At 53.9% G+C, this 12,093-nt stretch overlaps 1 protein-coding gene across 5 annotated transcripts in view; it reads right to left on the bottom strand.

Moving 5' to 3' along the window:
- The window catches only part of PSTPIP1 (proline-serine-threonine phosphatase interacting protein 1), a 59,182-nt gene that overhangs the window by 10,382 nt on the left and 36,707 nt on the right, over positions 1-12,093 (bottom strand). For 4 of the 5 annotated variants that reach the window (XM_045070498.1, XM_045070499.1, XM_013059410.2 and 1 more), the window contains exons 4-8: positions 7,356-7,390; positions 7,008-7,114; positions 4,656-4,718; positions 3,926-4,024; positions 3,047-3,092 (exon numbers count right to left, since the gene is read on the bottom strand). In XM_045070498.1, coding sequence (XP_044926433.1) covers positions 3,047-3,092; positions 3,926-4,024; positions 4,656-4,718; positions 7,008-7,114; positions 7,356-7,390 — 350 coding nt within the window. Of the gene's footprint in view, positions 1-3,046; positions 3,093-3,925; positions 4,025-4,655; positions 4,719-7,007; positions 7,115-7,355; positions 7,391-11,538; positions 12,092-12,093 lie in introns of those variants that run through there. The other variant, XM_045070500.1, reaches the window with a different exon arrangement.

The following is a 12,093-nucleotide window of genomic DNA, read 5'->3' as shown; positions in this document are numbered from 1 at the left end:
GCCTACCTCACAAAACAAGAAAAACCTCAAATGAACAATTTATTTTACATCTAAAGGACCTAAAAAAAGAACAAAGCCCAAAGTTAGTAGAAGGAAGGAAATAATAAAGATTAGAGTGGAAATAAATGAAATATAGACCAAAAAAAAAAAAAGATCAGATTAATAGAACAATAAAGCTCTTTGAAAAGAAAACAAGATTGATAAACTTTTAGCCAGATTCGTCAAGAAAGAAAGAGGACTCAAAATCAGAAATGAAAGAATAGTTACAACTGACACTGCAAAAAGAAAGAATTATAAGAGACTACTAGAAAAAAAAAAAAAAAACAGATGCAGGAAAACCCTTTGACAAAACTCAACATCCATTCCTGATAAAAACTCTCAACAAATGGGTTTAGAGGGAACATATTTCAACATAATGAAGGCCATCATATGACCTGATCTACGGCTAACGGTGAAAAGTTGAAAGTTTTTCCTCTACGATCCGGAGTAAAACAAGGATATCCGTTCTCACCATATTTATTCAGCAATCAGAAAAGGAAAAAAAATATGCAATTTGCTAAGAAAGAAGTAAAACTGTCACTGTTCACAGATAACATGAGACTATATATAGAAAGCTCTAAAGCTTCCACCAAAAAACTATTAGAACTAATAAATGAACTCAGTAAAGTTGCAGGATGCAAAATCAATATACAGAAGCCTGTTGTGATTCTGTACACCAATAATGAACTAGTGGAAAGAGAAATTAAGAAAACAATCCCATTTATAATTGCACCAAAAAGAATAAAATACCTAGGAATAAATTTAATCAAGGAAATGAGAGACCTATACTCTGAAAACAAAGGCCTTAATGAAAGAAATTGAAGACAACACAAATAAATGGAAAGATATACCATGTTCATGGGTTAGAAAATTTAATATTGTTACAATGTCCACACTACACAAAGAAATTTACAGATTCAGTACAATCCCTATCAAAACACCAACAACATTTTTCACAGAACTAGAACAAATTCTAAAATTTGTATGGCACCACAAAAGACCCTGAACAGCCAAAACAATCTTGAGAAAGAAGAGCAAAGCTGGAGGTATCACAATCACAGATTTCAAACTATACTACGAAGCTATACTAATCAAAACATGTACTGGCACAAACAGATCCATAGGTCAGTGGAACAGAATAGAGAGCCCAGACATAAACGCCTGTTTATATGGTCAATTAATCTATGACAAAGAGGCAAGAATATACAATGGGGAAAAGACGGGCTCTTCAATGAACGGCACTGGGAAAACGGGAGAGCTGCATGCAAAAGAACGAAACCAGAGGACTTCCTTATATCATATACAAAAATAAGCTAAAATGGATTAAAGACCTAAATGTGAAACCAAAACCATAAAAGTCCTACAAGAAAACCTTGGCAGTAAACTCTTGGATGTCAGCCTTAGCAATGTTTTTCTGCATCTGTTTCTTCAGTGAAGGGAAACAAAAGCAAAAGTAAACAATTGGAACTACATCAAACTAAAAAACTTTTGCACAGCAAAGGAAACCATCCACAAAATGAAAAGACAACCAACTGAATGGGCAAAGGACAATATTAAAAATATATAAAGAACTCATACAACTCTACATTTAAAAAAAATAAATAAACCAACCCGGGGACACCTGGGTGGCACAGTCGGTTTAGTGTCTGACTGTGGTTTTCAGCTTGGGTCATGACCTTAGGGTCGTGGGATCAAGCCCCACGTTGGGTTCTGTGCTTAGCATAGAGTCTGCTTGAGTTTCTCTCTCCATCTCCTGATGCCCCCCGCCATGCATTCTCTTTCCCTCTCTAAAGTAAATAAATAAATCTTGGTGGTAGAGGCGGTGGGGGGGACCCAATCTGATTTAAAAAGTGGGCGGAAGACCTGACTTTTCCAAAAATGACATACAGATGACAAATAGACATGTGAAAAGATGCACAATATCACTCATTGTCAGGGAAATGCAAATAAAAACCAGTGAGATATCACCTTATGTTAGTTAAAATGGTTAGGATCAAAAAGACAAGAAACAACCAGTGCTGGTGAAGACGTGGAGGAAAGGGAACCCTCTTGGACTATTGGTGGCAATGCAAGCTGGTACAATTCTATGGGAAATAGTACAGGGATTCCTCAAAAAATGAAAAACAGAACTATCATACAATCTAGTAATTCTACTTCTGGCTATTTACTTGAAGAAAATGAAAACACTAATTGGAAATGATACATGCACCCCTATGTTAATTCCAGCATTATTTACAATAGCCAAGATGCGGAAGCAGCCTGAGTGTCCGTCAACTGATGAATGGATAAAGAAGTGGTATATATGAATACTATTCAGCCATAAAAGGGAACGAAATCTTGCCATTCATGACAACATGGATGAATCTAGAGGGCATGATGTCAAGGGAAATAAATCAGACAGAGAAAGAGAACTGCCGTATGATTTTACTTTATGTTTGAAATTTAAAACAACAAAAAACAGAAACAGAATCCTAAGAATAGAGAACTAGCGGTTGCTGGAAGGCAAGGGGCTAGGAGGACGAACAAAATAGGGGAAGAGGATGAAGAGCTATAAACTTCCATTAATAAATTACACGAATCACAGGGATGAAAAGTATAGCCTAGGGAACAGAGTCAGTAACGCTGTAATAACACTGCACGGTGACAGGTGGCAACCACATAGATCATGGTGAGCTCTACCTAATGCTTATGATTGTCGATTCACTATGTTGTACATCTGAAATTAATATAACAGCATACGCCAACTATGCTTGTTAAAAACTTAAAAGGGAGAGAGCAATAGCAGCCACCTCATAGGGTTGTTAAGCAGAGTAGTTGAAACACACACAGCCCCAAGAACACGGATGTCTTTATTTTACTCGCATGATTATATGAGAGTGGTGAGCGTGTGCCTCTGTGGAGTCATGTGTCCGTGTGCGTCCCCAGGGCGAGGAAAGAGTGCCGGGGGGCGGGGGCAGGCCTGTCTGACCACCCTCCCAGGTCAGAGGAAGCGAGCAGGGCCGCGTACCTGCCTCCATGGCTGAGTCCTTGCACTGCTTGGCCTTGTTCTGGCTCTGAAGAGAGAGAGGGAAAGCAGAGCTGAGCTGGCCCCAGCCCTCGGGGGCTCAGCCTCCCTGGGGTTGGGGGGCTCTGAAGGGCTTTTGTCCCAGCCTTCCTGAGCCACCCAAGAGGACACTCAGCAGCCAACTGTGGGCACATCCCACCATTAACTTCAGCCTCACCCCACAGAGGACCACAATCAAAAAAGGTCCAATACAAAAAAATAAAAACAGAAGCATGTAGCCCACGCCTACACGTGCGACAACTGGAGGTGAAGACCTGAGGGAGAAATGTGGATGGGCAGGTCCCACCGCTCCACCTGGCCACTGCTGACCCTGCTGGCTGGGGCTTGGGCTCTGCCCTCGACTTGCTGCCCCTAACTCACCCTCAGGCCCCTGCTCTTTCTGGGCCTCAGCTTTCCTGTCTGTGCAATGGGCGAAATGCGCTCTTGGGCCCTGGTATCTCTGGCAGCCCACCCTGGTCTGGAGGCCAGAGCAGTCATGATCTTGGGCGCTTGATGACCTGGGTGTGCATCCTTTCTCCATTGCTTCCTGGCTCTGAGACCTTGGACAAGTCATTCACTGTCTCAGGGCCTGTTTTCCCTCTGTGACATGGGTCTCCTGAGCCCCTCTCCATGGGTTATGTGAGAGTTAAGCTGGCCGTGCCTGTCCATGCCCTGAGACTCCAGGAAACCCCTTTCGCAGATGAGGAGATGGAGGTTCAGAGAGGAGTGAGCAGATATCCCAGCTGCAGACCTTTCTTGGGGTGTCTACGGCACCTCCTTCCCAACCCGCCCTGTTCCAGCCCTGTATGGGTGACACCATACGGCCTCAGTGGCCCCACGCACCTTCTCCACCTGCTTCTGGGGGCCGTTGGTGCTAATGCGTTCGAAGGCCTGCTCGGCATCATCAGCGTCCCGGCACTTCTGCTCATATGACTTCTTGGACTGGGTGGGAGGGGGTGGAGAAGTGTGACTGCAGGAGCGCCCACAGTGAGGGTCCCTGAACCCAGCCTCCCTTCTCCCTGTCGGGGGCCTGTGGGTGGAGTTGGGGCCTCCTCACCAGGAACAGGAGTCTGGGGGTCCAGAAGGGAGATGGAGAAGGGAGTTTTATTCCCAGGCCCTGCCCCCCTGGGGACTCTGGCCCTGCCCATGGCTGCATCCTGTTTAGAGACATGGTCCCCGCAAATGCCATGCATCCTCATGATGCTGGCCTGTGCCTGTGCTGTCCCCTCTTGCAGAACCCCTTTGCTCCCTCTCAGCTGGAGTCCCAGGGGACACAGCTCAGCAGTCTCTTGTCCCTCCACCCGAGTCCCCAACTGACAGCATAGATCATCCTGTGGGCCACTGTCTGGGACTGACTGCCTGCTCCTCAGTCAGGAGCCCCCCAAGGGCAGGGCCTGGGCCTAGCCACATGGGCCCTGGGTTCCCTGTGCATCCCAGAGCACCCAACAGGCCATGGCGTGTGTTGTTGGACAGGTGGTCAGAGGCTAGCCCCGTCCCAGGGACCCAGCTCAGGGCTCCTGGGGTCTGCACCATAAGTCCCCCACGCCTCCAGGCCCAACACCCTCACACTCACATCCATGGCCTTCTTGTAGAGCGACAGCTTGCTCTTCTGGACCCGGTCCATGACAGCCTCGTACTGTGGGGGACATGGGGCTCTGAGCAGAGGCGCTGTGGCAACCGGATGCTCCCCTAGGCCAAGAGGATGGAGTGGCCCCGGGATGAGGCACAGCATCCCCTCCTGGCTCTGAAGGGGACAGTGACAAGAAGTCCTCTCTCCCGCGCCCCACTCTTTCTCAATCTCTGTTCAGGACAGAAAACTAGAGCCCAGGACAGGATGTGTCCATCATGACTTTTTGCTTCAGACTCCAGCCAAGACTTGGTCTCTGTCCCTGGAATACCCACCCTGCACACACGCACGCATGCACGCACACAGACACACACACTTAAAGAGACCCCCTCGTGGCTTCTGTACACTGTGTACATACTCTGGCACACGCATGCCAAGCTCCACATGACACACACAGAAGTACACACTAACAGGTCCCCAGTGTCCCCACTGCACACACTTGCACATGTAGGCCTTCATGTGCGCATTCACAGGACATCCACACACCACACCCAAGGACACACAAGCATACTCTTGCACGTCCCTGTGCACAGCCATGGGCCTGTTCACACAGGGGAACACACACCCCTGCCACCAAACTTCTGCCGCCTGTGGATACACGAGGCGTACACACAAGGCCAGTGCACCCTGACCTCACCTCTCAGACTTCTTGTTCAGGCAGAGACTGAAAGGAGCTGTGACAGAGATCGGGGTCTAAGGAGGACCGGGGCTGGCTCTGCCTCGGGTCTCAGTGGGGCCAGGGCTGACAGGGAGCCCTCCGGCAAGCCAGCGGGTCACAGAGATACAGGCACACACACACGAGACACACGCAGCTGCTCACAGGCAGGCACACACGTGTGCCGGGCCCCCCCGCTCCCCCCTCCCCCTCACACACACAAGTTCATAGGCACACGGGTGCATACACATGAGCCCAGGCTGTGTTCCTGCAGACTACCCCACAGTTCTTCACTGGGGGGGCCCCGGCCGCTCTGGGGAGGGCGTCTCTCTGAAACACCCGCTCTGGCCCCAGGAGAACTCAAAATAGGCAGTCTAGGGCCTCGCTGCCTCAGCGGGTGCTCTGCACCCTGCAGACAAGCCCCAGCTTCAGAGAGGCCACCTGCTCCGGCACCTCGAGGTGGAGCTGGCCTCTGGGGCTGGCTTCGGAGACCAGCTGTCTGCTCAGGGACCCAAATTTAGAATCGTGAAAGCCCGAGGCCCCGAGGTGGCTGGCTGGGTGGGCAGGGAGGGCAGCCACACTAGATTTCTGTGGTCAGAGCCACTCATCAGAGCCGGAGCCTATCTGAGAAGACCAAGGGGGCGGGTGGCTGGACCAGGGCTGGGTCCCCAAAGCCTGCAGGAGGGAAACTTGAGGCACAAAAGGAGAAGAGCTTGCCCAGGACACCCAGGCCCAGCCTGGCTCCAGCCGACAGCAGGCAAGCGTTTCCCCTCACAGCTCAGTTGTGTGGACTTCTCCATTTCTCGGTTCTCTGGAGAGTCTGCAGTGATCCTTCACCTCCAAGCGAGAAGGGTTTCTGTGTGCTGGCCTCTCCCATCCTGCCTGGGGCGTCGCCCTCATCACATTGAGAGAGTGCGCACGTGGACCCAGCTGCCTTCCCAGCAGCCAAGTGCTCAGCCACTCAGAGAGTCTCAGGCCTGGGAAAGGGCCCTGGGACACTGAGATCACCAAGCCCGCCCCCACCCTACCCCTGTAGCTTCCCTGACAAAGAACCTCCAGACTCTGCTTGCATACCTCCCATGATGGGGACCTTACTTCCTTCCCATGTAGATCCTCTGCGCAGGGACAGCCACGCCCCATCCACAGGTGAGAAGTACCTGGGGATGCCAGGGAAGGCCTGGCAGCCCCCCACAGGCTCTGTCTGCCCCTCTCAGGCTGGCAGCGTGGCAGAACAGCTGCGAAGGCCAGCCGCCAAGTCTGCCTTTCTCCTGCTCAAACAGCCCTGACCCTTGGGCTGAGGACCAGTTTCTGGCGACTCCCCCAATCAGGCTACCGCCTTTGGATACTCCCAAACTGTCAGTGATCCTCCACAGTCTTGTAGGAGGATAATCAAGAAGACCCATGCCTTTCCCTCTCCCTGGCATGAGGCAGCTCAGGGGAAGACCCCCAGTGGGGTTCTCAGGCCTGCATGCTGGGCCCTGATTCCAGGGCCCCATCTCAGCGCACAGCCATCCTCTCACCATCAAGTCACTCTCATCCCCAAGCCTGGAGTGAGTCTCCCACCCTCCCTGGGCTCTGTCTGGAGGGACCATCCCCCACAACCTTCTCAGTGAGGATGCCCCACCCCCGAGCACCCCCCTCACCTTCTTCCTCTGCTCCTTCTGCCTCTCACGGAACTCCTCAAGGCTCCGCAGCTCCTCGCGCAGGGCCAGGGCCAGCTGGATGTGGGAGCTGCCCACATTCTCCATCTCTGGGGGCAGAGCACGGGGGTGAGGAGCTTCAACCACGCACATACTTACTTCTGCCCAGATCAGCCCCACACCCCCCAGATCCTCCACTAGCCTTAGGGCCCTGTGCGCAGCCTGAGCACCGCCCTCCTCCCCGCCTCCCACCCCCAACTAGCACCTATCTACCTCCACCTATGGGGACATGGCTGTTCCCAGAAGGTCCTGTCACTCTGCAGCCTGGGGTTGGGGACAGTCGGAACTTACGCTGCTTCAGGGAGTCAAAGGAGGCCCTCAAGGAGCTGCAAAACAGAAAGGCCAGGGTCAGCGGGAGGAGGGCATGACAGGACGGAAGCGCCCCACCACCAGCCCAGGGACTTTTCATTTGGTGGGAAGGCTCTAGGTCACTCACACACACACTGATCCAGACCCAGACATGACCACCGCTCAGAAGCAAGCTGGGATTTCTGGAAGGCAGAGTTCCTCTTTTGGAATGGTAAAGCTATCACACCTCCTAGCTGTGGCGCAATGCTCCTGGCTTTGTGTTTTCAGAACTCTCCCTCCCTCAGCCAGTCCATCAGGACGAGCTGAAGCTGGACAATGCAGGGTACAGACCTGGCTTTAGGCAAGTGGCCTGGAGGGTGTTTGGAAGAAGCTGGAAGGGAGAGGCAAGCCAGGCAGGGGTACCAGAGGAGAGAGACGGTGGGGCAGGAAGAACAGGACGTATGGGGGAGGACAGTGAGAAACTGTCCCTGTTCCTGGCTGGTGTGGCTGGGCACACAGTGGTGACATTTCCAAGAGCGGACCCAGGATGCTGGGCGTACCCAAGTACGTGAGCCAGGAGGAGTATACAATAGGGTGCACTGAGCGGGGGTGGCTGAGAGAGCCTCTCAGGAGGAGTCAGGAGGCAGCATCGCGGCTGTTCTGGAGTAGAGATGTGGGCCCTCGAAGAGCAAGAAGGGAAAAGGCTGGCCCTGGGGGAGAACGCCCAGGGGTGGGGCTGCTGGACAGCAGAGAAAAATACAGGGCACCCAGGTACATGCGAATTTCAGACAAACAACAAATGGTGTTTTAATATAATGTAATATATGGATCACACTTACATCTAAAAAGTATTTGTTGTTTATCTGAAGTTCGCATGTAACTGGGCCTCCTATATTCTATGCAGCGGCCCGGCCCTACGGTGGGGACTGACCCCCAGAACCACAAATGAGCTAAGGTGTCGGAGCCCACCCAGGACCCAATCCTGTCTCCTGAGGGGTAATGGGGTGCCATGAGGCAAACATCTCCTTGGGTCAGAAACACAACCAACAGGGGTGAACGGCTCTCTCCAGGTCACTGGGGTTCAGGGGCAGGGACCACTCAGTGGGGTGAGCTCCCCGCCCGATGGAGCAGGAGAGTGACTGGCAATCCCAGCCTGGGAAGGCAGCAGGCCCTGGGCAGGGACTCCCGCTCCCTCCGCACTCCCACATGAATCAGAAGCAGACCCGGGAGCCAGGTAGCCTGGGTCCAGGCAAGGATCTGCTGCACACTCACTGTGTGACCTTGGGCAAGGGACTTACTCTCTGTGCCTTGGTTTCCCCCTCTGTAAAATGGGGATAATAGCACAAACAGGACGGTGATGAGGAATAAATTAATTAATAGGTCTAAAGTACCTCTGTCAGGACCTGGCTGCTGTTGTGCCACCCTCCTCCGGGTCCACATCTGCACATCCACATCTGCACATCCCCGTCCTGGGTGGGGGGGGTCCCCCAGGTCCCTGAACCTGACCTGAGCTATATACTGCCCCGCTTAAGAGCTTACTGGGTGCCCCCAGAAATCAGAAACCCCCCAGGTCTTGCTTTCAGTTAGGGGTTCCCTTGAGGTTCTCTCTGGGGTCCCTTCCCCCACCTCGGCCCCCCACCCCCACCCTGCCGCCCTTGCGGGCATTCGTAACAGACCGACTTGTGTCCACCAGCAGCTGTGTGAGGGATGCCTGGGCCTGTCGTGCCCCAGTGTGGGCCCATGGGTGCCAAGTCTCTGAGTGTACCCAGAGAAGGATCGCAGAAGTTGCAGACTGGACCTAAGGTAGTATTTGGAGTGAAATTCTCTGCCTGCGTTGGCAGACCCTTAACCAAGGAGGCAAAATAAATTGGGGCACCCTCTGCAACCAGGATGCCTTGAGGAGGCGCAATCAAGGCAGAAAGAGAAACTGAGTCCAGAGAGTGGCCAGACTTGCTGGATCACACAGAAGCAGCGGGCAGGCACCTCTCCCACCTCCCCCAACACGCCCCGCTTCCTCCACCGCCTCCCCCTCCGCTCCCCCCAGCTCCCCCCGGAACCCCCCGCTCGCCCCATCCCCCACTCGCCCCACCCCTGTTCCTTCTGCCCTCGCCAACCCGCCTCCACGCCCCCACGCCCCCCAGCCCCCACGCCGCGGTCGCTGGCCTCAGGCTCCGCGCTCCGCCCCTCGTCCTCCCTGCCTGCCTCTCCGCGGAGCAGCGCGCACGCCCCCTGGTGGCCGTATGTCCTCATGACGCCCGCACGGAACAGCTCTGAGCTCCTGCCCTTCTGCAGCGTCAAGGCAGGCTTTCCAGGGGCCTCCCTCTTCTCACTGGACAGTTAGGGAAACTGAGGTTTCAGCAACCTGATAGGACCCACAAGGATCCAGGCCTAGAAGAGAACTGCGGGGGTCTGGCCTGGGGTGGACACCATCCCTAAACTAAGTAGATCTCCAAGTGTGGACCCAGGACGAGCAGCCTGACCATCACCTGGGGGCCTGTCGGAAAGGCAGATCATGAAGCCGAAACTCCGGGGTGGGGCCCAGTTCCCTGGGTTTTAACAGGCCTCCGGGAGCTGCTGATGTCTGTTCCAATGTGAGAATAGTTGGCCTAAATTCTTTAATCCTCACAGCTCTGCCAGAGACAGTCCCCATTTCACAGATGAGAAAAACAAGCATCAGCGAGGTGAGGAAACTGACCCGTGGCCACACAGCGGGTGAGAGGGCAAGGCTAATCCCTGGCTTCTCACCAAAGGAAGGAGAGGGGGACTGCCAGGGTGACCCCAGCTGCCCTGGGGATGAGGGGCAGGACCCTTTTCTGACAGAATCGATACCTTGCCAGGGGCTCTCCCTCCCATCCCTCCGCTAACCCACACATCCATGTTCTGCCTCAGTCTCTCCATTCATGGTGAGAACCCCTCCAGCCTCAGTGCGTGCTCCCACTCCCCTCAGGCCCCAAATCCTTCAGGACCTCATCCCGCCCCCAAGCTCAGGGCAGCCCATGTACTGCCTGGTTTTCACCTCTTTTTAGATCTCACAGCTCAGGAACACCTCAAATGCAAAGTGTCCAAGACTGGACTCAGCTCCCTCACAAAGCTTGCTTCTCAGCCCACTCCCCTCTCAGTGAAGGTGTCAGCCTGCACCTGGCTGTCTGCACCAGGAACCCAGAGTCGTCCTTTCTCAGTCCTCTCCCTCCCCTTCCACTGCCTTCTTTTTCACCTCCTCAATCTCCTCTCTGTCCGCCTCTCATTACCACCACCCCAGCCCTTGCCCCTTCAGCTCCTGTCCCCTAGCATCACTCCCCACCTGGTAGCCCTGTTTTCTGGGCTACCTAGCCACCTGACCACCCACCAGTTCCTTCTGTCAAGTTCCTTCTCGCCTCAGGGCATTTGCACATGCTAATTACCTCTGTGCAACATCTTTGCTAGGCTTCCCCTTCTGTCCCTCTGAGCATTTGTTCCTCTTGTCACCTTGGGCGGATGCCTTGAGTGTCCCCCCACTGAACTGTGAGCCCACTGAGCAAGGTTCTCCTTCTGGTTCCGCCTGGTTCCCCTCCCCCTTATCCCTAGGGGGGGAAAAATTCAACACTTGCTAAATACCAAGGCTTTTCTCAATCCCAAACCTACCCTGCCTCACCCTCCTTGGCCTGTGGACCCAGGCCCTCCCTCCCAGGCCCAGAGTGTCTGTAAGGAACACAGTCTCCTGGGACAGCTGGTCCTTCTCCCTACCCCACCCCTGGATGCTGGGAGCCCCTGCCTGAGTCCACGGCACTGCCATGTGACATGCAATCTCTGTTTCCACCCTGGTCAGTCCTGATGATGACAAAGCCCATGCTCTCCTTGGGCTCCCATTTGTCCCCTGGCTTGCTGCCCAGTGGGGCTGCAGGGGTGACGGTGCTCATTCTGCCTGGGACCAGGGTGGGAGGCAGGACTGTAGGCTGTGACCACTCCAGAAGTTCCCCTCCCCCACCCCTTGCTCACCTCTGGGCTGCAGTCCTTCCTGCCCAGCCCTCCTGTACCCAGTGCCTGGGACCTTCAGGCCACCAGAGCTCCATTCACACAATAGGGCCCGGGACACCACCTCTCTTTCTTGGCCCCAGACTTTCAAGAAGGCCTTAGTTCTGTGGGGGGAGGGCGGTCTTTACTTCTCCTGGAACCAGAGGCAGCCCACGGTGGATTAGCCAAGACTCACCCCTGGAGAATGGCCTTAAACCCTGATCTTGTGGAGTATTTGTGGAGCATTTGTAGTCTTTCTATGCTCCATCTGACCCAGAAAAGATGGCATCTCGTAGCTTTTCTCCCTCCCAGGTCCTCCCTCTTGCTGCCAGGACCTGCTCAAGCTTCTCTTCTATTGTGTCTCTGTCACATGGCAAGGACGGGGCCTCATGCAGGCCTCTACCCTCTGTTATCTCTCACCAGCATCCTTATGTGTGACTCATCTCATTGCTCTTTCTGACTTGGCTCTCAGGACGCACGGCCTGAAACGCTCGGCTCAAACATAGTCAAGAAATTCCGAGTGTGAACACCTCCTTCCATGTTCTCCCATTCATCTCGTGCCCCTGCTGGGGCCTCACTGCCCCTGCCCTCCTGCTGGCCAGAGGCTCTGGCCTCCCAGCTGCCAGCAGCAGGCTCTTCTTGCCTCTGTGCCAGAGGCTGGGCCTGGCTGCACTGCTGTCAGAGGACGCCTGATGGGACGAAGGCCTGCCTCCCTCCCACTAACGCCTCAGCATGTCTTCATTCTCTGAGT

Source organism: Mustela putorius, unplaced genomic scaffold, assembly GCF_011764305.1.
Source record: "Mustela putorius furo isolate JIRA1106 unplaced genomic scaffold, ASM1176430v1.1 tig00003972_pilon_pilon_pilon, whole genome shotgun sequence".
Taxonomy (NCBI): Eukaryota; Metazoa; Chordata; class Mammalia; order Carnivora; family Mustelidae; genus Mustela; species Mustela putorius.
This window is presented reverse-complemented; position numbering and strand designations above follow the sequence as displayed.